The sequence below is a fragment of the Rhipicephalus sanguineus genome, chromosome 3 (genome assembly GCF_013339695.2).
Source record: "Rhipicephalus sanguineus isolate Rsan-2018 chromosome 3, BIME_Rsan_1.4, whole genome shotgun sequence".
Taxonomy (NCBI): domain Eukaryota; kingdom Metazoa; phylum Arthropoda; class Arachnida; order Ixodida; family Ixodidae; genus Rhipicephalus; species Rhipicephalus sanguineus.
In genome coordinates, this window is record NC_051178.1 from 51,849,133 (window position 1) to 51,873,999 (window position 24,867).

Consider the following 24,867-nt stretch of genomic DNA (forward strand, 5'->3'; position numbering starts at 1 on the left):
GAAGCAGGGCCACGTGATGGCTCTCGAGCCATCTCCAAACTAAGAAGCGCGCGAACGGCTGCGCGCAGCCGACCTTTTAATAGTTTTCTCGATGTTTTCCTTCGGTTTAGTTGTGCCGGTGTGATGACATTTGTTCGTAGCGACGGCACTTTGTTGCATACACCAATGCGTCGGGCGCCTTCCTCTCAAATTCTGATGCCGCTATAGTGTCGTTATCGAAGTTTCTCTCGCGTGGTGCTTCGTTGCAATCTCAAGAATGCAAGAAGGGGGTTGCTTTGCTTTGAAAGATCTAGTAAATGCTGATACGTCACTTCCATACGATGAAATTCACTTATATGCAAAAGAGACGCTCACAACCGCCCTGCACCCCCGGTACCGATCCTACATGCAATAGAACAAGCATTTACGTAATAGAAGATATTTTGGCGTGCTGTATCTTGGTTCTTCCTGCTCAATTATTCAAGAAGTTCTCTTTAATGAAAATTTGATTATTAGCACAAGTGCTCTATATGCTGTCCTCCGTTTGCATCGCAAAAACTACCTGGACTTCTGTACAGGTTTTGCTGATCTGTTTACTATAATATATCTTTTGTAACATGCTCCTAAATTCATTCTCTGCTACATTCCATAGCTACATTCCATGTGAGTTTACTGTTATGTCAAGGTGATGTTGAGGACAAAGGTGAAATAATCTGAGTATGCCTAGAATATAGCGTAACAAAAAATAGCGATATTGAGCTAGCAATGAAAATTATGACAATCATAAAGATGTTAGGAAGGAGGGTTTGAGAAGCATAACACCAAGTACTCCGTATTTCTCATTAGCGTCCCCACGCGCCATTTTTATGCTAATTTTCGTAGGCATTGAGCTTTTCACTGCCCGATCTTCACAATTAAGATCACGATCAATCATCCTGTATTGTCATAGGTTTAGGGGAGCCGCGTCTATGGTGTTTCTACAGGGTGCTTCACGTAACTGCAATGAAATAATTACAATGAAGTGGTTAACCTCAACTGAATAAAACCAACGACATGGTTTACAGTCATATGGCTCTCACTAGGATATCTCTATATATCGCTTAATTTGTTAATTACCTAAGATGAATTATGCACCATTTGTGATATTCACTTTAAGGCCAAGTGCGCTTCGTTACGCTGTACAAGGCATTCCAAAACGCCCGACCCAATTTTTTGTGGAAACGTACATGCTGCGTCGAGATATCTTCCGTCATTGAAAGCAGTACTTACACAAAATTTTCAAGGCGAGGTAACTTGTGTGATAGATTTGTCTAGACACAGAGGCATGATCTACGAAATATCAACGGGTAATATACCATAGAACGTAATATATAATCAATTTTAGAGTGCGCGTCGTGCCACTGCACGCAAAACGCGCCTTCGGGTTTCGTGCAAACAACCAACCGCCCCCTGTGTCACGAGTGTTTGTTGGCTGCAACCATTCTTGTGAGTGCTCTCTCCCAGCAGGCCTTTACAACGGAAAGAAGGGGGTAGACTTGCAAGGAGGCACAAAGGCTGATGTCCTTGCCTCGGCAGTGCATTTTCGAGGGGTCACGCATATTTCCAACGCCTCAGAGGGGAATATAGCAGCACCTAGGAAGCCCTCGTTGAATAGAGGTGTCAACGCGGTGCTTATGTACACGTGGTTTTATGTGCTCACGTAGCCAGCTATGTTTACACAAAAACCCCTCTGGGTCCTGCCTCACTCGGCGCTCGCTAAAACCTAAACTGCGAATGAGCGCTGTAAACCCGTCTCCAAATAAATAAGCGTCCCGCGCTCGAGAAAGCGAGCTATCCAGCAGTGATATGTGGGTCGTTAGCTACCGAGTGCAACAACAAAAAAAAACAAGATGCAAAATGCATGTGTCAGTGCTACTTTAAAGAAAGTCGGAGAAATATGACCACATTACTACTGCCTTCGTGCGCTATCGTACTCAGCGCTCTCAAACGTGCCTCGAGCGCAACCGGCGCGTGAACCGTGGCGAAATGAGCGGCCGCTGCATCGCCTCCACACTGCGTCCACGATTCTTGCTGCCCCTCACGGCAGCAAGAAATGTGGTCGTTTGAGGGCGCCGCAGTAGGGTGGCGCATCAGCGCAATCACACGGTTTGATTTCATATTTTGTGAGCGTTTTTAAAAGCCAGAATATATTCACCACGCGGCATGGACGTCACCAAAAAATAAATAGATGAACAATGCATCAGTCGTTTTAGGGACGAAGCTCCTTATGCCGTGGGTCTGTTCATCCTCCGTTTGTAGCGTTGTAGTAGCCACCTCTAGCGCGTGAGAAGCGCGCGTTCTGGTATGCAGTAGTAGAAGAAGACGACGTTGACGAGTGAGACTCTCGTGCGTGTTCGCCTGTGTGGTGTTCTTTCTTCTGTACTACGTCTCGTGTTTTCAACGACACCCGAAGACAACGTTTCAGAAATAAGGCGCCATGAGGCTCCCGCTTGGCACGCTTTCTCTTTAGCTCGGAGTCGCCAGATGGAAGACAAGGCTGCGGAACGGAGGGCACGGAAGGCGGCGGCAGCGCGCGCTCGCAGACGGAAACCTGAGGTGGGAGCCCGCGAGCCCGAAGCTGCACGTCGACGCTTCGAAGCAGATTCCGCCGTTCGAGCCCGCGAAGCCGAAGCTGCTCGACAACCTGCACGGCTGCGGCGAGAAGACCCCGCCGTTCGAGCCCGCGAGGCCGAAGCTGCTCGACAAGCTGCAGGGCTGCGGCGAGAAGACCCCGCCGTTCGAGCCCGCGAGGCCGAAGCTGCTCGACAAGCTGCACGGCTGCGGCGCGAAGACCCCGCCGTTCGAGCCCGCGAGGCCGAAGCTGCACGACTGCGGCGCGAATCGGATCTCCAAAATGTGAAGGACCGTGAAGCGGCGAGAAAGCGCGCGTACCGGCAGGCAGAGCCCGAGGCTGTGCGAGCACGTGAAGTGGCTGCAAAACGCATCAGGCGGGCTCTGCCCGAAGGCGCCGACGCGCGCTTCCAGCGGGACTTCCTTGATAACAGTTTCGGCCATAGTTGCGGTGTGTGCAACAGATTGTAGTTCTCAAACAATCTAGTCACAATATTTTCCATCAAGAAGGACCAGGCTCGCGCCAATGCCATCGCCGTGCTGCAGCGAGAGTTCGCTTCGCCCCACTCATCATTCACCACGTGGATGTGCTGTGATTTTTTGAATGCGCTCTACGACGTCGCGAAGCGCACTTGATCTTAAAGTGTATATTAAAAATGTTGCATATTGGTTCTTAGTTAATTAACAAATTAACCAATAAAAATACTACGAGTACATATTACGGTAAACCATAGGCCGTTGGTTTTATTCCGTCGTGGTTAACCACTTTTTTTATTGCGATAGCGAATACATGGACACTCTTGACAAGTTTTTACCATCGCTGTCGCAGTTGCCGTCACCTTCATGTCCCGTACAAAGTCCAAATTGATAACATCCCCCTGCACATCGTATATTCTACCGCGGATAAAAGCGCACGCGGGGCAGACAAACGCGGTTGAAGCAGAGATCAAACGAGCCGGCCCATCTCCGTCGCTTGGAGGGTGCATACGTTAACATCACCTCACTGGAGAAGCCTGTCATCGAAGCAGAGAGGAAACACCCCGCCTGATTAAAAGGAGCATCAAAAGACGCGAGGAAAGGCCGGGGGGGGGGGGAGTCGTTCGATCAGCAGCGTTGAACTGTGATTCTGAGGGCGCGGTCCCATTCGCTGGTGCGCGCGCTCTCAACGGGTGGCTCGTATTCCCCTTCTACGTTACGCGAGATCGGATCCGAAAGTGTTAGCTGCCAGCCTCACTTCGTATAACATTACAGTTGGCTGCTATCACATTCATTGCTTCGCCCTTGCGAACAAACTTTGACTCTTTTTAAAAATATGTGGTTCTACGTACGCGAAACAACCTGTATGCTTATTCACTGTGGTTGTATAACTCGGAACCGCTCTGCTATTTGACTTATACCTTAATGTTACTGACAGCGCAAAAAAAGGACGAAGGACCAGGAAGAAACACAGACAAGCGCTTGTCTGTGTTTCTTCCTGGTCCTTTGTCCTTTTTTTTGCGCTGTTAGTAACATTATGGATCACCAACTTGCCCAACGAATCGCTCTCTTGACTTATACCTATTCGTTTTCTTTTTTGGGTCACTGTAAAGTTTTTTTATTGTTGTTATTCAGCAGGTAAGCAGAGCTCGAAGTGGCAATATTGTGAGTAGCAATGATATGCTGCGACGTTTTGTGCCACTGGGATGCGTCTAAGGCGTTTATGGGGGGCACAAGTTCTCTCGGAGAAGAAATGGTAAAAGATTACACGTTAGTGAATATGTTGCTAACGAACGCTTTACACCAGGAGATATGTGGAATATGAAAAAAAGAAATTCGCAGATCCCACGCGTTGTGGCAATCGGTATCATGCGAAGCAGTCAGCGAGTACTTCTAAGTTGTATTTTTTGGCTTTGAGCCAAGCGTTACGAGGTGGATCAACGTGTTTTTGTACGCTGTGTGCACATCGTGGGCTTACCTGGCACGTCGCCAAAACTGGCGCTTAAGGGGTAAATTACAGTGCAACAACGACAGTACGTTAGAGTACATACGACAGTAATGTCGCAACTAAAAGCACTTTCTGGTGCAATCATGTGAATATCATACGTAACATTCGATAACGTATTCCTCCGGGGTCGAGCAATGCTTGAATATAGCTTCCTGAATCATAGGACTAAAAATGTATAGCTTACTGGACTGCTCTAAAAGCGGAGCCAACACTCGAAACACCGATGTTATTCTGATTTGACGCCTGCATCGCAGGAGTACATATGTAGTGTTTGTTTCTTTCTTGTAAAATTAGGTAGCGAGCACCACAACCACGATTGATGTTGCATTAACATTACGCCTGCATATGATGTTTTTCCAAACCCGTTTATAGACCTGGTGTGGCTCTGTGGCAGAATGTCTGATTGCCACGCCTAATGCTTGGGTTCGATTTTAGGGGCGTAGCTCCTCTCAGTCTAAATTTGTCCCATGTCAGACGTAACCTGCAGTATCTCCCGAATAGTATAATAGATGGCGCTGTCTCATCGAAGTACATACAAACTGCAGTTGAGTGATGATATTCTAGATGGCGCTGTACACAATCTGCGTCGTCATCACCATTTCTCGTCTCATTTCTTAGATGGCGTTGGTCCAATAGAAGTGTGTGCAATATTGCGCTTGTGTGAATCGACACTAGATGGCGGTGGTCTCCTGGATCGTCGCCGTACGTGTCGGATCGTTGGTGGGCGAAGCGAGCCCCGCGGCGAATCGAGCGCGGCGCCTGGCGGATCTCCGAGACGGTGCGCGTCAATGACGCCGCGGCGCAACGTGCACTCCGAGCAGCGGACGCCGAAAGGCGAGCCCGAGAAGCGGCGGCGAAGCGAGCGCGGCGCCTGGCGGACCTTGATGGTGCTCGTGCGCGGGAAGCGGCGACCAAGCGGCTCCAGTGGTCTCACATTCAAAGAGCCGACGTGCGGTTCGAGCGGGAATTTCTCGCTCATTTGTTTGGCCACAGTTGCGACGTGTGTGATCGACTTTGGTTCGATAATAACCTCACCGCGGTTTCTGGCATCAGGAACGAGATCTTCACCGTACCTCACGTGTTTGCATGATGATTTTATTGGGCGCACTTCTCGGAGGTTTAAAGGTGTCACCCACATGCTCCGGAACATCGCCCGCCTCACTATCATTCACCTCGTCGATATGCTGTGATTTTTTTATTCTCTCCATTCTTCGGGTCAACGCTGCCCAAGTCCGTTTTTCTTAACGCTCTCGCATTTAAATTACCAATGACCGTTCTCACCGTTCCTGGGTTGATGTAAGCTGTCAATCATTTGTGGCGCATACCAATACACCGCGGCCCATGGTAAACGGGTGTGTGCCATACGTGTCTGGAGGAAAGGGTTTGATGACGTACGCGACAGGATTTTCACGTTATTCATGCCATGACCCGGTAGTTATATTCGTTAAATCCTCTTACCCACCCATGCCAATTTTGGTCTACACCAAGTTAAGGACGCGATCATGAGAGCACCCAGACGTAGGCGGTTAGATAGATAGATAGATAGATAGATAGATAGATAGATAGATAGATAGATAGATAGATAGATAGATAGATAGATAGATAGATAGATAGATAGATAGATAGATAGATAGATAGATAGATAGATAGATAGATAAGGCCGGCCGCCCAGCTCCGCCCTTCTTTTAGGCTTGGCACCACTAGTGCGAACCTGCCTTAACTTTTTATTCTTTGCTCCATCGCAACATTTCACCCATCGACAACGCGGCCCGACGCCGGCCCCGACCGGAGTTCCTTCATGGTGTGGCGATTAATTTCCAGTCTTGGGCGATAGAAACTCTGAATTACCCGTGGCGCATAGCCGCATACCCCGAGCCACGGTATGCGGCTATTGTCACACGTGACTGGTAGAAATTATTTAATGACGTACGCCACAGGAAAGTCATGTTCTAACGCAATAGCGGTAAAGTGCTCGTTTCGGAGAAATTGCGATGTTGGCGTCGTTACTGGTGAGCAAACTCGCTGTTGTCCGTGAGGGAAACATCGCGAAAGATGCAAATGAAATCAATACTAAAAAACTTCGGCTCGAGTGAGAATCGAACCGAGATCTCCTGCATTACAAGCAGGTTTCTCACGACAGAGCCACGCCATAGCTTAAAACGGCTTCCAAAAACGTACTATAGGAATTGGATATGGCGGGAGGACTCTCCTTTACGCATGTGATATGCGTGGAAGAAGCAAAGAATCACGCCAGGCCTCAAAACATGTGAACTGCGCAACGAGTTGTTTTAACCCTTTTTCTACCAAGTTTTGGGCTGTAAACGATACGAAAATACCGATATTTCTTGGCTATTTGCTTCTACGTCTCATGAAAGATCGAAAAAATATTCAAAGGTGCTTTATTTGCAACCTACATTCAAAATATGCGGAAGATGTTCTTCACTGCACTGCAACACGAAAAGTGCCCAAAACTACTCAGTCTTTGGTCGTGAAAACATCTCTTCGGTCCTAATCTCTTCAGTCCGTGAAAACACCTTGGACGCGCCGGTGGGGGTTTGGTTACATCTAAGGGCGTCCACTGCCGATGCGTCGAGACGCGGTCGTCGTCCGAATCCAATGATTTAGAGAAGCTATGCTGCTATGTGTAATCGTTGTCAAGCACACAAGAAACAAGGGGTTTTTTTCTGAACGGAGCTGTTCCGGCCCGCGCCCACTGTTCGCGCACAGAGGAAGACACCATTTTCTAATTACGTTTACGTGAATCCTTTCTCGACCAAAAGTCCTTTGTCGACCAAAATGCATGCTTTGAGCGCATTAATTTTTTTTACTGCGCTATCTGCTGCGGAGTGTGCGACCTTGTCCACCCTGCCGGAGACAGCGCAGGTGTACCCGCGGAACGCGAACGCCTCACCAGCTGCAACGACATCAAAAAAGCATTTCATCTCGAAAGAAGATCCTTTCCCACCTCTCATCACGAGCCAAGCAGAGGACACGCAACCACCCTCCGCCTGTTACAGACAAACACGTACCCGCTACTGCAACGATGCCACACAATACATACAGACCTACACCCAGAATGTACCCAGATCTTAACCACACTTGTAAGAACTGTAAGACCAAGGTAGCTTCGCTCCCACATATTCTGTGGGAATGTAAGCCCCAATACGCGTCCATTAACACCGACAGCCTCTCGTCGAGAAGACACGCCGCCCTGCGCAGCTCTCAGCTCGACGGCCAATTTTGGGCTACCCAGCAAGCCCGCGAGGCAGCGAAGAGGCAAGACCTCGACATTCCGACGTGGGAGGCCTCCGCCCAGCGAACTAATTTGCTCGTTTAGCAAAAGATTATCCCTCCTCCTCCTGCTGCGCTTTCTCTTGAAGCCAAAGAGAACACAGAAAAATGAATTAGGGTAGCCTAACTATGGCGCCCCCAAATTCTTGTTTCATGGCTGACGAGCCCAGCTCCTCTTCCGTTTTAGCGGCACAGACTGTGGACGAGTTGAGCTCGTCTTCGGTAAGGAAAGGGTTAAAGGCCCGTTCATTACAAAGCGCTCAGATATATTTAATCATCATCAGCGTCAAAAGCATGAACAAAGTGAGCAGCTGCATAGGAGTGCGTGTTGCCTTACGGACGCTTAGTGGACCCTTCGCGCATTTGCAAAAGGAAGAAATATGGTGTAGTGGGCACTTCCCAACTGCAGTTACCGTAGGCATTCTAGGATAGTTTGAAATGGCCAATGTAACGCACACCGACATGCGCTTCCCTGGGGCAAGGTTCAGGCACCCACCGAGAACTGAAGCTAGGCCAGCAAATAGGAAGGAGGTGCGCACGGGGACCGATAACGCTAACACGTTTTACTCTTGAAAGCGATGCTCAAGCGACCTCCAAGTTTTTTATGTCATGGCCAGTGACTCGTGTTCGTCATGCACTCACTTCCTCTAGTGCCATTGTTGGCATCTACCAAGTTAAGGAGATGACCACGACACCACCAAGGCGTAGATAGATAGATAGATAGATAGATAGATAGATAGATAGATAGATAGATAGATAGATAGATAGATAGATAGATAGATAGATAGATAGATAGATAGATAGATAGATAGATAGATAGATAGATAGATAGATACAAAGTGCTTTCGGTTCACTAAGAAACTCTTCCCATTTAACAACTAATGTACGCACCTGAGCCTGGCATCCAGCACAGCCTGAGGATGCTTCCCCATTGGGGCTGTGCAACAAGGGTGCCAACCACTGAGTGAGGTGTGCTGCACGAAGCAACGCAAGTACGGGTCACTCCACATGGGTCCTGCCGACTCGCACGCCGGTAGAGCAATGTCCCAAATGGTCACGTTGCCATTCCTCATGGCCTGAGTAGTCAGTGCCTGCACCGCAATTTTGGAGCCTGAAAAAATGGGCACACATGTAAGCAATGTTACAAAATACACGAATCAGGACTGACAGGTAAGAGATCTTGCTGGAAGGAAATTTCTGTTGTGGACAAATAAGCAAAAACTGTGCTTGGTCGATGTCTTACAAAAGCAACGTATACGCCTTTAGCCAGTCAAATCAAGTCCATGGGTGAGTATCCACCTTCTACGTAATGTGTCGTCATGAACAATCAACTGTGAAGTTCTCTTTAGTATGCAGCATCTGCTCGCTTCATTTTATCGCATACTCAGCACGGCGGCCTTCGCTTCCGACGCTTCCAGCCTGATGCCAATCGCGTGCGATGGAACATGATAGAAACAAACAGCGGTGAGCCAGTAGAGCCGGCTACCATATTCATACAACGTAACACGGCGCAGACTATCATCTGAAGTATATAGCGTACGCTCTCTTTGCCTTTCGTCGCTGTTCTGTCGCGCTGTTAGCCTGTATGAAGCCATACCAATCCGCCAAGCGTTACATCTCAAGAAGGTCATGGCGGGAACGAGTGCAGATGGTTCATGCATTATGGCGAAGGTGGTTCTGGTGCTCTGTATATCTAGAACACGGAATACACATTACGGATGAAAGCTACAAAGCAGCAGCTTCACTTGGCCGTAATCTGCCTGTTTTGCTTTCCCGAACTATCACGCCTATGATTTCTGATAGCATGTGGCATGACGTGAGCATGGACTCTACAATGTCTTGCTCACATGTTCAGCGGCATAGTATGGAGAGTCGCTGCTATATTTTGAAAAACATCGATTGTGTGCAAGGAATCGCACTGAAGGCGGAATAGAGTTGATCCTTCCACCCACTAAGCTTCGACTTAGCTAGTCCAGCTAGTTCAGTCGGTAGAACACGATACCTTTAATCCAAGGGTTGTGTTGGAACGCCACGTTGTTCCTCTTAGTTTTATCTCACGGAAAAGTCCGAGATCTGCTTGCGCATGGAAAATGTTATGCGACCTGTTAGGGCAGTTATACGCCACGTCACACGGGATATTGCACATACAGTGTCGGTGACCAAGCCTCTTCGTAAACTATCCCGATGTGCTCTATCGACAAGTATTCATGCATGCGTGTACCGTGGCTCATCCGCACAGAACCATATTGAAGGCAGCGCAGGTGCTAGCTATGCCTCAAGTGTCACGGTAAACGCAGCATTGACAACATAGTGTCCTCGATATAACCGCAGTTGATCATTACGAGCCGACCTCCTCTGAAATAGCGCAACCAGTCTTCGTACTGGTATCCTCTGTCTTTTAATTTTTTTCTGTTCTGGGAGAAATAAAGATACCACCACCACCACCATCATCAGGACCCTCCAGGATAAGCGATGCCCTGACACAATGACTCTGTTGCAGAAAAAACCTATGACTCTCGGGTGCGGGCTGAGTGGTATCTCCGTAATTTTTTAAATGTGAAGCATTTGTTAGCGAACCCAAGGCAGTTTGATCTATCTATCTATCTATCTATCTATCTATCTATCTATCTATCTATCTATCTATCTATCTATCTATCTATCTATCTATCTATCTATCTATCTATCTATCTATCTATCTATCTATCTATCTATCTATCCGCCAACGACTGAGTGATCACCTCGTTAACTTAGTGTAGACCAAAATTTGCACGATGGGTAAGAGGGTTTGACGAATATGACTGCTTATGACATGAATAACGTAAAAAATTTGTCGCATACGTCGTCAAACCTTTTCCTCCAGACATGTGTGGCACATAGCCTTATACCGCCGCCTGTTGTATACGGACATGCGCCACAGGTGATTGACAGTTTATATCTACCAAGGAATAGTGAGAACAGCCTTTGGTAATTTAAATGCAGAACGTTAAGAAAACCTACACCGGCATCGGTGGCGCGCCGAGTGCAAAGAGTAAAAATTAGGAGCCCAGCAGGAATCGGACCCGATCATTCTGCGTGGCAGCAAGGTGTTGTACCGCAGAGCCATGCCATGCCTGGAAACTGTTTTGGAAAAATGCCCTATGTAGGCGCTATGTCAGTGCAACATCAATTATGGTTTTAGTGCTGGCTATCTAATTTTATACGAGTAGTAAAGCAATAAACACTGCGTATGTACTCCTATGATGCAGGCGTCATGTCGGGTTAACGTCAATTGTGGTTGCATTGGTGGCTCAGCGTTTTTTTATAGCAGTCTAATAAACATAACATTTGTATTCCTATCATGCAGCAAGCTATATTCAAGCGTTTTTTTACCCCGGAGGAATACGCTAAAGAAAGTTACGTATGACATTCACATCATCGCACTGTAGCGTGCACTTCATTTCGATAACACAGACGTCGGTGCTCTAACGTGAGTACTGATACTACGTCATACCTTAAGTTACTATTTAAAAGTCAGTGTAGTTGGCGTGCCTGGTAAGCCCATGATGTACACGAAACTCCTCCATTTGTCAAGACACGTTGATCCACCTCGCAACGCTTGACTCAAAGCCAAAAAAATGCAAAATAGAACTCTGGCTGACTGCATCGCATGAAACCGATTCCCACAAGGCGTATGATCTGCCGAATCTTGCCACCCACTTCTCGTCAGTATGCCACCTGGAAAGGCAATGTCATCATGCGCTCTGCGCACCCGTCGGTCGGCAAACTCTGCACCTCATTCTCTACGAATTCATCGTGGTGGTGCTGTGGCGAGAGGCGTCACAGCTCGAAGGTAGCACATCAGCTGCAGCAGGGCTCAGGAGTGCTCCTCAGTGCGCACTCAAGATGGCAAGTTAATTTATATCTAAGCCTCATGGAGAATGTTTGCCGACCATATGAACCCTCGCTTGGAGTCAGTCCACTGATTTGTCCCTTTCTTCACGCGTTTATCCCGCGACAAAGGCCTTCTAACATCTTAATTACGCACACTAACAGTACATGTGACCGTTACCGGGGTGAATTCTTCTGCGTCAACTTTGAGCAAAGCATTGAAAGGCGTATCCTATCAGTGTCTGGACCAGTGAGCGGAGGCGTGCAAGGCTATGTGCCGCGGCCGAGCCCGTGTCGCGGCACTTGAGCTTATGATTGCTTTAAATGCAGTTATATACATACAGGGCTTGCTGTTGTGGGTTCATGGTTGCATTACCCTTACATACACGTAACTTTTTTTTCCATACAAAGAGAGCAGATTGTTCGCATAATGAAATTAAATGTTGGCATTATCTGGCTTATTACAGTCTCTATGATTTCGATTATTATTTCGCCGACCATAAGAACTTGACCCGAGAAAGTGCATCGCTACAATGATGGCATGGTGAGCACGTTCATTAGACATCTAGCGATTAGTATCTCGGTAATCGAAGCAGTTTGGTTAGGCTGAGAGTTCGGTGGGCACATCGCTGGGCAATTTGAATGAGACATAATATACGGAGGTCATCTCAACATCATTTATCCTTCGGCATAGCCGGAGATATCACTTCCACTTGCTCTTGTGAAAACGAGTTCTAGGCTGATCGAACACAGGAGATGTTAGAGATAACATCTGTAGAAACAATTTTCGTTATGTTTCTCTCCTTCGCATCTTGTTTCCTAAGGCATGCCGATAGTGGAGCAGGTCCTCATAGAACTGAAAGTAATGTGATGTCTGTGGATGCTCACCTTCGACTAGCGTGTCAAGGTCAGCAGCATTTGTCAGGAATTTAGGATCAATGATAGGATATTCTGCAGGATTGGTGCTCTTCAGCTGAATGAACCCGGAGGATTTTGGATGCAAAAGTATTGGTACAACCATAAATGCATTCTGTCCTTGATTTTTCTTGTAGTATTTTTCATAGATCTGAAAAATTTGATAGAAAAAATTACCAAAGTCTGTCGAATCTCAAGTTTTGCAAGCATTGTGTTGCTAAAGCTTGGTCGGTATTTTTCTATACTGCCTTGTCGCGTACATAATGCGAACATACAAACATCACTATGCGGAAATAAAATTCCAAATGAGCAATACCACAATCACTGGGAAAGTTTGTTAACGCATCACCACAAATACACAATTACATTATAAAACTCATCATTCTTCAATCGAATCAACGGAAACGGAATGCGCACATGCATCGTGCACAAACATCTACAACCACAATTCTGCATAGGGCCCACATTGATTGTTCAACGGCTAAAGTGCTGATCTGCTAAGATAGATGCCACGGAGTATAATCCCGGTCAAGGCAGCTGCATATCCATGGGAGCAAAAGGGTAGAGAAACCACGTTCTTAGATTTAGGTGCCATTTTAGAACCACAGACGATGACAATAAACCACACTTGCCAAAGACCGCGTTCCTCATAACCATACCTCGGTTTTGACACGTGATAACACAAATATTGTCACGTGGTCGTGACTTCGACGAAGACAGCAGTCGGCCTTTGCAGGGTGCAACTGTTTATTTGGCGGAACTTGTGGCTGGAAAATGAGAACGAGAACTACAGCAATACCCGCTGTACAATGATAGCGGCGAACAGGGCGTCGTCCGTCGATCAACTGACAAGCGGTCAAGCGCGTCGGCTTTTATACAGGCGCTATCGAACTTTCCAGCGATATCGCTGGTGGTTGCGCAGTCTCTAGAATGAGCTCGAGCGTTCGCGTCTTGCGTGCAATCTTAACAAAATCATCTACAACAATCGTGAAGCTTCTCGAAGAATGAGGCGCGGTTTGCGCTGAGCGTTGCCGACAGCCTTTGTGGGCGAATGCAGCAAGTGATAAGAAACGTACGTGGCAATGCCCCCCTCTGAAAAAGCATCGTCCCGATGCTTAAAAACAGAACATGAATACATGCAATACTAAAGAAAACTAAGCACACAAACATTACAGTCCTCAGGTGCGTTAACGAGCATAGTACGGTTTAAGGCGCACCACATGCACGACCTTGGGTCGAGCTCGGCGCCTCTGAGAGTTCGAGATGCCGTCGGGGATAACCTCGTAGTCGAGTGCGCCGAGACGCCGAAGTACCCTGTGCGGTCCGAAGTATCGTCGAAAAAGCGTCGTCGTATTGGCGTCCAGACCCAGACACGGTCGCCGGGCTGGTACTCCACGAAGCGTCGTCGAAGATTGTAGCGACGGCTGTCGGTGTGCTGCTGGGTCTTGATGCGCAGGCGGGCGAGCTGTCGAGCTTCTTCGGCACGTTGTAAGTAAGCGGCGGCGTCGAGGTTTTCTTCGTCAGTGACGTTCGGTAGCATGGCGTCGAGTGTCGTCGCCGGGCTCCTTCCGTAGACCAACTTGTACGGCGTCATCTGCGTCGTTTCTTGGACGGCGTGTTGTAAGCGAAGGTCACGTACGGAAGGACGGCATCCCACGTCTTGTGCTCAACGTCGACGTACATGGCCAGTATTGCGGCGATTGTCTTACTTAGACGCTCGGTGAGGCCATTGGTCTGCGGGTGGTAGGCGGTGGTGCGGCTGTGGCTCGTCTCGCTGTATTTCAAAATCGCCTGAGATAGGTCCGCAGTAAAGGCGGTACCTCTGTCTGTGATGAGGACCTCTGGGGCGCCATGTCGCAAGACGATGTTCTCCACGAATTTGGCTACCTCTGCGGCGCTGCCTTTGGGCAAGGCCTTTCTCTCGGCGTAGCGGGTGAGGTAGTCAGTTGCTACGACGATCCACATATTGCCGGAATTCGACGTCGGGAAGGGCCCCAGTAGGTCCATCCCGATTTGCTGGAACGGCCGGTGAGGTGGTTCGATTGGCTGCAGAAGTCCCGCTGGCCTAGTCGGCGGTGTCTTCCGTCGCTGGCAGTCTCGGCAAATCTTAACGTAGTGGGCGACGTCGGCAGCAAGGCGTGGCCAGTAGTATTTTTCCTGTATTCTGGCGAGCGTGCGGGAAACACCAAGGTGTCCAGCCGTCGGGTCGTCGTGTAGGGCCTGGAGGACTTCTGGTCGTAATGATGAGGGCACGACAAGAAGGTAGTTGGCTCGAAGTGGCGAGAACTTCTTCTTCAGGAGAACGCCGTTCCGTAAGAAAAACGACGGCAGTCCTCGCTTGAATACCTTCGGAACATCGGCGGTCTTGCACTCGAGGTACTCCATAAGGCCTCCCAGTTCCGCGTCGGCTCGTTGCCTTTCGGCGAAGTCATCGGTACTAATGGTTCCGAGGAAGCAGTCATCGTCGTCGTCTTGCGGCGGCGCGTCGACGGGGGCACGAGACAGGCAGTCGGCGTCGGAGTGTTTTCGTCCGGACTTGTACACGACGGTGATGCCGAATTCTTGAAGCCTCAAACTCCATCGTGCGAGACGACCTGAAGGGTCCTTCAAATTAGCTAGCCAACATAAGGCGTGATGGTCACTGACAACTTTGAAGGGCCTGCCATAGAGGTAGGGGCGAAACTTTGACGTAGCCCAGATGATGGCAAGGCAATCCTTTTCTGTTGTGGAATAGTTGGCTTCTGCCTTGGATAGTGACCGGCTAGCATGACTGATGACCCTTTCCTGCCCGTCAATCTTCTGCACAAGGACGGCGCCGAGTCCTACGCTGCTTGCGTCGGTGTGGATTTCCGTATCGGCGCAATCATCGAAATGCGCAAGTATGGGTGGCGTCTGCAGGCGTCGTTTAAGTTCTTGAAAGGCTTGCACTTGCGCCGTTTCCCATCTGAATTCCACGTTAGTCTTCGTGAGAAGCGTCAGTGGTTCGGCGATTCGTGAAAAGTTTTTGACGAAGCGTCTGTAATGGGCGCATAAGCCGAGAAATCGGCGCACGGCCTTCTTGTCGGTGGGTGGCGCGAAGTCGGCGGTGGCAGCTGTTTTCCGCGGGTCTGGGCGCACTCCAGACTTGCCGATCACATGACCCAGAAACAAGAGCTCGTCAAACGCGAATCGGCACTTTTCCGGCTTCAAGGTCAGTCCCGAGGTCTTGATTGCTTGAAGTACTGCCTCAAGCCGCCGGAGATGCTCGTCGAAGGTCGAGGAAAACACGACGACGTCGTCCAAATACACAAGGCACGACTGCCACTTCAATCCGGCCAGTACGGTGTCCATGACGCGCTGGAACGTCGCAGGTGCCGAGCAAAGACCGAAAGGCATGACCTTGAACTCAAAGAGGCCGTCGGATGTTATAAAAGCGGTCTTTTCTCGGTCTCTTTCGTCTACTTCGATCTGCCAATACCCGGTCTTGAGGTCCATCGACGAAAAGTACCTCGCGTTGTGAAGTCGATCCAGGGTGTCGTCTATCCGTGGGAGGGGGTACACGTCCTTCTTCGTGATCTTGTTCAGGCGCCGGTAATCAACGCAGAAGCGCCGTGTCCCGTCCTTTTTCTTCACTAACACCACGGGTGACGCCCAGGGGCTCTTGGACGGCTGGATGATGTTGTCGCGTAACATCTCGTCGACTTGTCTTTATCACGTCGCGCTCTCGAGTCGAAACTCTGTAGGGGCTCTGACGGAGTGGTCGAGAATTTTCTTCTGTTATAATGCGATGCTTAGCAAGGGGCGTTTGTCGGACCCGCGATGACGACGAGAAACAGTCCTTGTATTGCAGGAGCAGCGTTTCGAGCTGGTCTTGCTTGACCTTCGGAAGGCTCGGGTTAACGTCGAAATCTGGTTCGGGACCTCGATTCGTCGAAGCAGGTTCGGCAGCATCGAAGAGGGCGAAAGCATTGCTGGCGGCCACACATTCGTCGATGTAGGCAACCGTCGTACCAATGTTGAGGTGCCTATAATCGTGGCTAAAGTTCGTCAACACTACCTTTGCTTTGCCATCACGCAGCTCGGCAATGCCTCTTGCGACGCAAACCTGACGGTTCAGGAGTAGGTGCTGATCGCCCTCGATGACACCTTCAAGGTCTGCGGGTTCTTCGGTGCCGACGGAAATAATGACGCTGGAGCGCGGCCTGGCTGCGGGCGCGGCGCGTTGACGGCGAAACCGCGTAGCCCCATCTGTCGGTACTGGCAGCGGCGGTACGTGTGGCCGGCCTCCCCGCAGTGGTAGCAGAGCGGTCGGTTGTCAGGGGCACGCCAAACGTCGGTCTTTCGGGGTGTGTAGCGTTGGCCTGTAGGCGGCCGGGATGGCATCGGAGGTGGCGGCGGTGTCTGGCGGCGGAACTGCGGCGGCACGGGGCGTTGGTGATTGCGCGGATTGGCGACAGCATGGCGTGCAACGGCAGCATAGCTCATCGCTTCCTGCTCAGGTGGCGACGGTGCAGCAACTCCTAGCGAATGCTGAAGTTCCTCGCGAACGACGTCGGCTATGGAATGGACCTGGGGTTGCGATGCAGGAAACATCCTTCGCAGCTCTTCGCGTACGACCGCCCTGATCGTCTCACGTAGGTCGTCGGAGCCCAGCGCATGTGCTTCCCCGTAGTTCGTCGTCGGCATGCGGCGGTTGTACTACCTAGCGCGGATTGCTAGTGCCTTTTCGATTGTGGTGGCCTCCGAAACGAATTCCGAGACCGTCTTCGGTGGGTTGCGCAGAAGTCCGGCGAAAAGTTCTTCCTTCACTCCCCGCATCAGGCGGGGTCGGCATGGCGAAACAAGCGAGTCATTTCTTCGGTGTACAGTCCGATGTTCTCATTGGGGAGCTGTACACGGGTCTCGAGAAGGGTTTCAGCCCTTTCTTTCCGGATGACGCTCGTGAAGGTGTCGAGAAATCCGGTGCGAAAGAGGTCCCATGATGTTAGCGTGGACTCTCGATTCTCGAACCAGGTCCTTGCGCCATCTTCAAGGGCGAAGTAGACATGGCGTAGCTTCTCGTTGCAGTCCCAGTTGTTGAACGTGGAAACCCGGTCGTATGCCTCCAGCCAGCTTTCTGGATCCTCGCATGGTGATCCGCGGAATGTCGGTGGGTCCCTCGGTTGGTGCATGACGACCGTTGTAGGCGCCCCAGCGGTTGTCATTGTGGCTGTTGTCTTCTTCGCTGTGATCCTGGTCTTGTCCGGTAGGGGTTCGTATTCGGGGGGTAGTCCTTTCTGCCGACGGCTGGTTCGAGGATCCGGGTTGTCCTTAGAGTCGTCTTCTTCGCGGCTTGGGCTTGGGTCAGCGCTCCGCGGTGGCGTCCGGATCATGAAGCAGCACCTCCACCAGATGTCACGTGGTCGTGACTTCGACGAAGACAGCAGTCGGCCTTTGCAGGGTGCAACTGTTTATTTAGCCGAACTTGTGGCCGGAAAATGAGAACGAGAACTACAGCAATACCCGCTGTACAATGATAGCGGCGAACAGGGCGTCGTCCGTCGATCAACTGACAAGCGGTCAAGCGCGTCGGCTTTTATACAGGCGCTATCGAACTTTCCAGCGATATTGCTGGTGGTTGCGCAATCTCTAGAATGAGCTCGAGCGTTCGCGTCTTGCGCGCAATCTTCACAAAATCATCTACAACAATCGTGAAGCTTCTCGAAGAATGAGGCGCAGTTTGCGCTGAGCGTTGCCGACAGCCTTTGTGGGCGAATGCAGCAAGTGATAAGAAACGTACGTGGCAATATATAATACTTTTTTACCGGAAATTTTCTCCTACACCGAGATTGATTTGAACGTAAGTGTTTCGGGCTGGCGTTTATCAAAAATATTTTTTGCAAACGGAGTATAGTCTTTATTACGAATACGGTGCATACGGTTGATGCCAGATTACGCAAGAAGACGTAAATGGCACAAGAAATACGAAAAGTTGGGCACGTTGGCCAGGATGCGTAATTTAATAGAACTAGTGAACTTAAAACGAGATTAAAAGAATAAGACGAAGGCGGGACAAGCGCCTGAATCAAAGCACGTTTACTGAAGTAGAAGCATGGATATATTTTATTCCAAACACGTCAATTTCACCAAAGTATACATGTGTAAAGTTGCCGAATTATGCAAAATGGCAATACTGCCACAAAAACAATGACATCACTGATGAATGTTGTGAGCAGTTGATGAGCGCGTAAATATCTCACAATGTATATTTCATGTAGGTATTTAAACTTTTTCAGGCTCAGTGATTCGAATTACAATCATCAGTTTTGTAGTTCAGACAGCACCCAAGTGGTAGAAATAAAAAGTTGTTCTTCTGGTGGAACTCATATTTAAGACCTCCTATGCATATTCTGCGAACTTGGTAGGCTCACGGAAGTTAGATGACATGCAATCGAAGAAATTACAGAAGTGCTCGCGCTGTTCCAATATTTGGCAGAGGTAGCTACTTTTTTCATCCTTCAGAGGTTCGGCGTTTCTTCTAGTGATCTACCGAAACCATGAATTTTTACTATCCGGTAATATTCTATGCAAACGAAATAATTTTAAATTAGGTAATCAACATTATCATAAATATTATTAATTAATAAATAATTTTGATTAAAATGTGTGATCGCAGAGCTTTTTCATTTTTTGGCTACCATATCACGCACATCTAAAATTATAGATACCAGTTGTCTCGATTGAGCAGAAATAATGTGGGCTTGAAACGTTTAAGGCAGCTTCTCGCCACGGTCTTCGACCACTCACTCGCTTGCTGGCGGCTCAGAGAAATAAGGCAGCCCACGAACCACCCTCCCGACTCGGTCATTCCTTGCCCCGACCGAAGACAGGCCGCTTAAAGAAAAGGCACGAGGGGTTGTTTACGCCATTGTATGCGCAGAGCGAGGCGCCTCGTACGGGTGTGAAACGGAAGATGTGCCCGAAAGCCTGCGTCAACACAAGAACAATGAGTGAAATCTCGACCGGCCAGAGAGCGCCCTCCCCGAACACTGTGATGGGGGTGACAATCGCATCTCTTTTGACGAATCCCGCACCGCGGATTTGAGTCGAATGCCCTATGCCGTATCGCTGATTCGTTTATTTGATTTATGTTTTTCAACGTTGGCGCAACTTGACGCGATAATTCTGTTGCTATATCGCCTTTTCTGCTGCTCAATGTTATTGATGCTAGTTGGCTTCGATACAATTTCAGCGAAGACGTAGAATACGGCCTACAGAACTGAACTCTCTTCATACACTGTGTAATGAAAAGATCTTTTCTTGACAATGTCCGGCTCGGTATGACGAAATGCCCCGTTCACCTCATACGTGGAGCTCGAGATGTTATCATTTGCTAGCTATTCTCCAGTTTTAATTCCGCGATAAAAATCCTCGAATTTGTCATAGAAAATAACTGAGTAGGAAGAACTAGCATTTTCACATTCTTAAGGCATCGGCGGGAAAGATTGCACTCAGCCTCTTCTCTAATAACCATTATTGCGGAGTAATAATCAAGATTGCTCAAAATCTGCAAATTGAACTAAGCTCTTCTTATTTACTACATGTGAACGAGCTGTTTTGATAGGTTAGTCACTTAATGATAATTGTTGAGTTTTACGCCACAAAACTAAGATATTATCATGAGGGACGCCGTATTGGAGAGTTCGTGAAATTTTGTCCATCTTGTGTTATTTAACATGCACCTAGATCTGAGTACACAGACCTCTAGGATATTGCCTCCATCTAATAGCGGCAGCAACCGTAGGGATTTGGACCCGTGACCTTCGGGTCAGCAGTGGAGCACCATAACCACTAGATCATCGTGGCGGGTTGGTTAGTTGCTTAACGGGAATTGCGGGCAAATAAAGGCTCACCTCCGAGACTCCTATTTGACCGGCAATGTATCCTGCTTCAATAGTAGTGGGATTGAGATTCACAAGCAGGAACTGGATATTCGGAAGCGTGGGGTCGGCGCCTGGGGTGCTTAAGAAGGCGACACATTCGACGCCATAAGCATGGCTAAGTGGGCCTGAAAAAAGAATGATGTGAGATTATATATTACTTGCATTTATTAATATCGGCTGTATTTATGACCTAGGCTACGTTGTAATGGCTATGTTGTGCTACGCCATTTATATTCTCTATGTGTCCCACATGTATAAAATTTTGGAAGCTACACTGACATATTCACGGGATAACACGAAATCAATTGACATATACAGGTGTTTTAATAAAGAAAAAAATTTTGCATTTCAGTACAATATGTCAGGGGTAAAAACAACTGTAGAAGCACAAATGTAGACAGATAAATACGTGTGGATACAGTTAAAATTATATTCTGTATGGAAGCTGCGACAGTTGAGTAGGCTGGCACTTTGTTAAAGAATGCAAGAGACATAAATTCTGCCTAATGTTTTAGATGAACTCAAAAATTATTTCTTGTATGTTGGCATGTAGCACAATTAAATTTTCACGAGGATTGTATCTCTTTGTAAAGTATGCAATGCATTATATTGTATAACATATCCTCCCTTCAGTGAGCCTGCTACTGCGCTTACATCACGTGTCGTCCGTTACTTTGTAGCCAAAAGAATTTTGAACAGTAGATTTTTACGGCTTGCAAGCCTTCAGACAGTGAGGTATGATTACCAGTGGCAAAAGGGCTACGTCTGTAGACTTATGGACTGTTGCTTTCCTGTGATATTAAGAAAACTCTGCGCCAGCTGCAAGGTCGATGTCTCTTCAAAAATATCCCTGAAACTTTACTTCGCAAAAACCCTCCATATTTCATTGGAGAAGTCTTCTACTTTACGCATGGCACATTCCTACTAATCTACTTTACGCGTTACGCTAAGTGTTCTGAATACATTTGTTATTATTATGCGCCACCAATACCTACAAACAAATTGTGAGAATTCCAAAAAAATGATATAAAAACGTTTTCTCTTTAAGAGACCCTTATAAAGTAATATATTCCGCTTATTTCGCGCTATGAAATCGATAATCGCGTGACAACAGGCATTGCGAAATGGCGTTCAATGTTATGATTTCAGTTTTATAATCTTTGCTTTACACAGCATTGAAACAGATACAGCGTCGACCGCTCAAGTCGGCTTTTGCTTACCTGATCCAAATCGAGCATACTTAAACAGAGCAGACGGCGAGTAGTAATCTAATTGGATGTTCTCTGCTGATGTTGCAGCGATTCCGTTCACGGTGACGTGATCGTACAGATTTTCGCCCACTGGGAGGTCCGCAATGACGCTTATCTGCAATATATAAAGATTGCTTTTGTGTAAGGGTTAACGCTCCAGAAAGCTTCAATAGTGGATAAAAACGTCTCGTTAAAGTGAGTAAGGCTACGTACTAGAGCTTTTAGGAATATCTCTGTGCACTGTCACCACACAATTCTTAAGTCAGAGTGTGTTCTGTCAGTCTCTTGACAGGCCGAAAGGATTTCTTTTTTTTTTCGACACTAAAGAATAGGATAAGCGCTTGCTTCGGACAGAGTAAAGGGGCCGTCTAACAATTTTCAAAGGACCGTTTATTGAAAGCTCATAATTTCTTAGCGAACCAAACGCTAGTTGAGCGTTTCTGATAACCTATCTACCTAGCCGCCTAAGGCAGGATGCTCTCGTAGTCGCTTCCCTAGCTTGGTAAGCAACGAAATTTCCACAGGAGGGCATTAGCGCATGAGTAACATAACCGTCTGGTCATGACATGAATAACGTGAAAATCCTGTCGTGTACGTCGTGAAACCCTTTCCTCCAGTCACGTGTGGAGTATGCCCGTATGCCACGGGCCGCGGTATGCAGGTATGCGCAACAGGTGATCGACAGGTTATATCTTTTCAGGAAAGGCGAGAACAGATATTGTTATTTTAAAGTGGAGATCATTAAAAAAATTCAGCATTGCCAGCGTTGACGTGGCGAATGCTAAGAAGAAAAATGAGGATCCCGGCAAAAATCGAACCCCTGCATGCTGCGTGGCAGTCACGTATTCTACCACAGAGCCACGCCAGGCATTGAAACTGCTTTGGAAAAATATTCTATGCAGGCTTCATCTCGTTGCAACGCGAATTGTGGTTACATTGCTGGCTAATTGTATAACAGTGCAATAAACATTACACATGTACTTCCATGATAGAGGCGTTATGTCGGGTTAACGTAACTTGAGGTTAGTGTTGGCTGCACTTCCATAACAACATAATACCTCTTACAGAAGTGACTCCAAGGATCATGTCAAGTATTGAAATTTAGTTCGGATGATAAACAACCGTAGAACTAGCCCGGACCGTAGTGCGGTGTTGATCTGTAGGTTATGCTTTCTGGCACATCGATTTTTTACTCCGACTGAAATGTCGTGAGGATGCTCGCATTATTATGTCTTTTATTTCTAGTGTCTCAACAGTATATGGTAAAATGTTGGTGTCATAACCTTCAACCAGTAGAGAGTAATGCTCAGCCCAAGAAGGCTAGCCAGCCATGACCTCAGAGTGGTGTTGTGCAGTGAAGCAGCATGTGTCACAAAGAAAATCGGCGTTCTGGGCATCTTCTTGAGAGCGGAGATAATAAACAGGATTTGTGTTAACAAAAATTAGTGCGCGTTGTTGCAAATCCCATACAAGCAGTCATATGCCAAAGATGACGGTTCCTGGGAAATGGCCATGGCCGCAGACATGGTGAATTTCATGCCCCTGCTGATCTATATGCGCATTGTTGACCTACCACGACTGTACCTCCCCAAAACAAGTGCATTCAGAACAAAAGTAAAGTACTGTACTGGGCGAGCTGGTACAGATTCATGGCGAAACTTAGCGCGGAAAACAGGACACAGAGACAACACAAGGGACAGACGCTGACTGAAGTTGATTGAAATGGAAAAGATATCCTGTTTTCCACGCGCTTAGTCTCGCTATGAGCCAGCGCCTAGAGGAGGCGTTGCATGAACATTCAGAAGTTTTACCGATTGATGAATCGGATAAAATGCATAAAGTGCTAAGAGAACAAGAAACTGTACGACTGGAAAAATACAATTTGTAACAAAAATCACACCATCTCCCGCTAAAGGGGACCATGAGGCGATGCGAAGCAATGTTTCGGCATGTAGAGCCCGCGTTTCAGAGGTGGAGTGGTGAGGGGGAAAGGGGAGAGAAGAAGTGAAGAGGGGTAATGGAGAGGGGGAGGCGAAAGGGAAAGGGGAGGGGTGAGGTGATGTGGAGAGCGGGGGAGAAAGGGAAAGGGGAGGAGATATAGAAGGGGAGAGGATGAGTGGAGAGGGGGTGGGAAATGAAAATGAGAGGGGAAAGGGAAGGGCAGAGGTGATGTAGAGAGGGAAAGGGGAGAGAGCGAGTGGAGAGGGGAAGTGGAAAAGGTTTGCGCATACGAAGTAAGGGTGGTCACGCCGCACACCACCACCACCACCACCACAACCACCACCGGATTGAACTCCGCTATAAGATGCTTCACATCTAAAAAAGCAGAGCGCAAAAAAGACGGGACACAAGAGACATGAAGACGAGATGGGCGCTCACTACCAACTGATTTTCTTACGAAAGAACTGGGGGCAATATATACAGAGCGTACGTCACAAGCGCGCCTGCGCACACATCGCATAGCTAATCATCTGAAAATCGACTGCATATTGCGGCAAAGCAATTGAAATTCCCGCTCCCGCAAACACACTGACGTCTGGCTGACGTAATCTGCGCCCTTCATTTTCATGTATAACGCCTGCGAAAGTTCGCGAGCAACCGTTTCTCTGCTTCGTCCCTGTACATTCAAACGAGCAAACAAAGGCACACAGCCACACACTGCACAGTGCGCAGGAAGATGCCCCCTTATCATTTTTGAGCGTCAACTCAAGCTCACGAGCCCGTCGGTTGACACACCTGCCCGTTTGGCAGATGTAAGATTTACCGCAGCTCTGTGACAAGTCATATACCACCCCTACCGCACATTCCACGCAACACCTAGTGTGCTTGATTCCAAAGTTTGTCTTTTTTACCTCACCGGGGATACGCGCTCACAGCTTCGACAGCTTGCGCGGCGCTGAAAAGATTATCGGCACATTGTGCCTATTCGCCACTCTCTTGAGGTTATGCGCTACTTTGTGGATGTAGGGGATCACCTCAGGCCTCGTGTTGTTTTTGTGTGTGGCTTTCCTCCTGCCCTGGCCCTTAACCTTCTGAAGCAACGACTCCGCGGTAGCAATCAGAAGATTGT

General features: G+C 48.2%; 1 protein-coding gene across 1 annotated transcript in view; it reads right to left on the minus strand.

Annotated features, from left to right (window-relative positions):
- LOC119385463 (4-pyridoxate dehydrogenase-like) overlaps positions 1 to 24,867 on the minus strand; it is a 95,873-nt gene that overhangs the window by 18,601 nt on the left and 52,405 nt on the right. The window contains exons 7-10 of the mRNA XM_049413996.1: positions 21,768 to 21,912; positions 20,518 to 20,672; positions 12,620 to 12,797; positions 8,756 to 8,975 (exon numbers count right to left, since the gene is read on the minus strand). Coding sequence (XP_049269953.1) covers positions 8,756 to 8,975; positions 12,620 to 12,797; positions 20,518 to 20,672; positions 21,768 to 21,912 — 698 coding nt within the window. The remainder of the gene's footprint in view (positions 1 to 8,755; positions 8,976 to 12,619; positions 12,798 to 20,517; positions 20,673 to 21,767; positions 21,913 to 24,867) is intronic.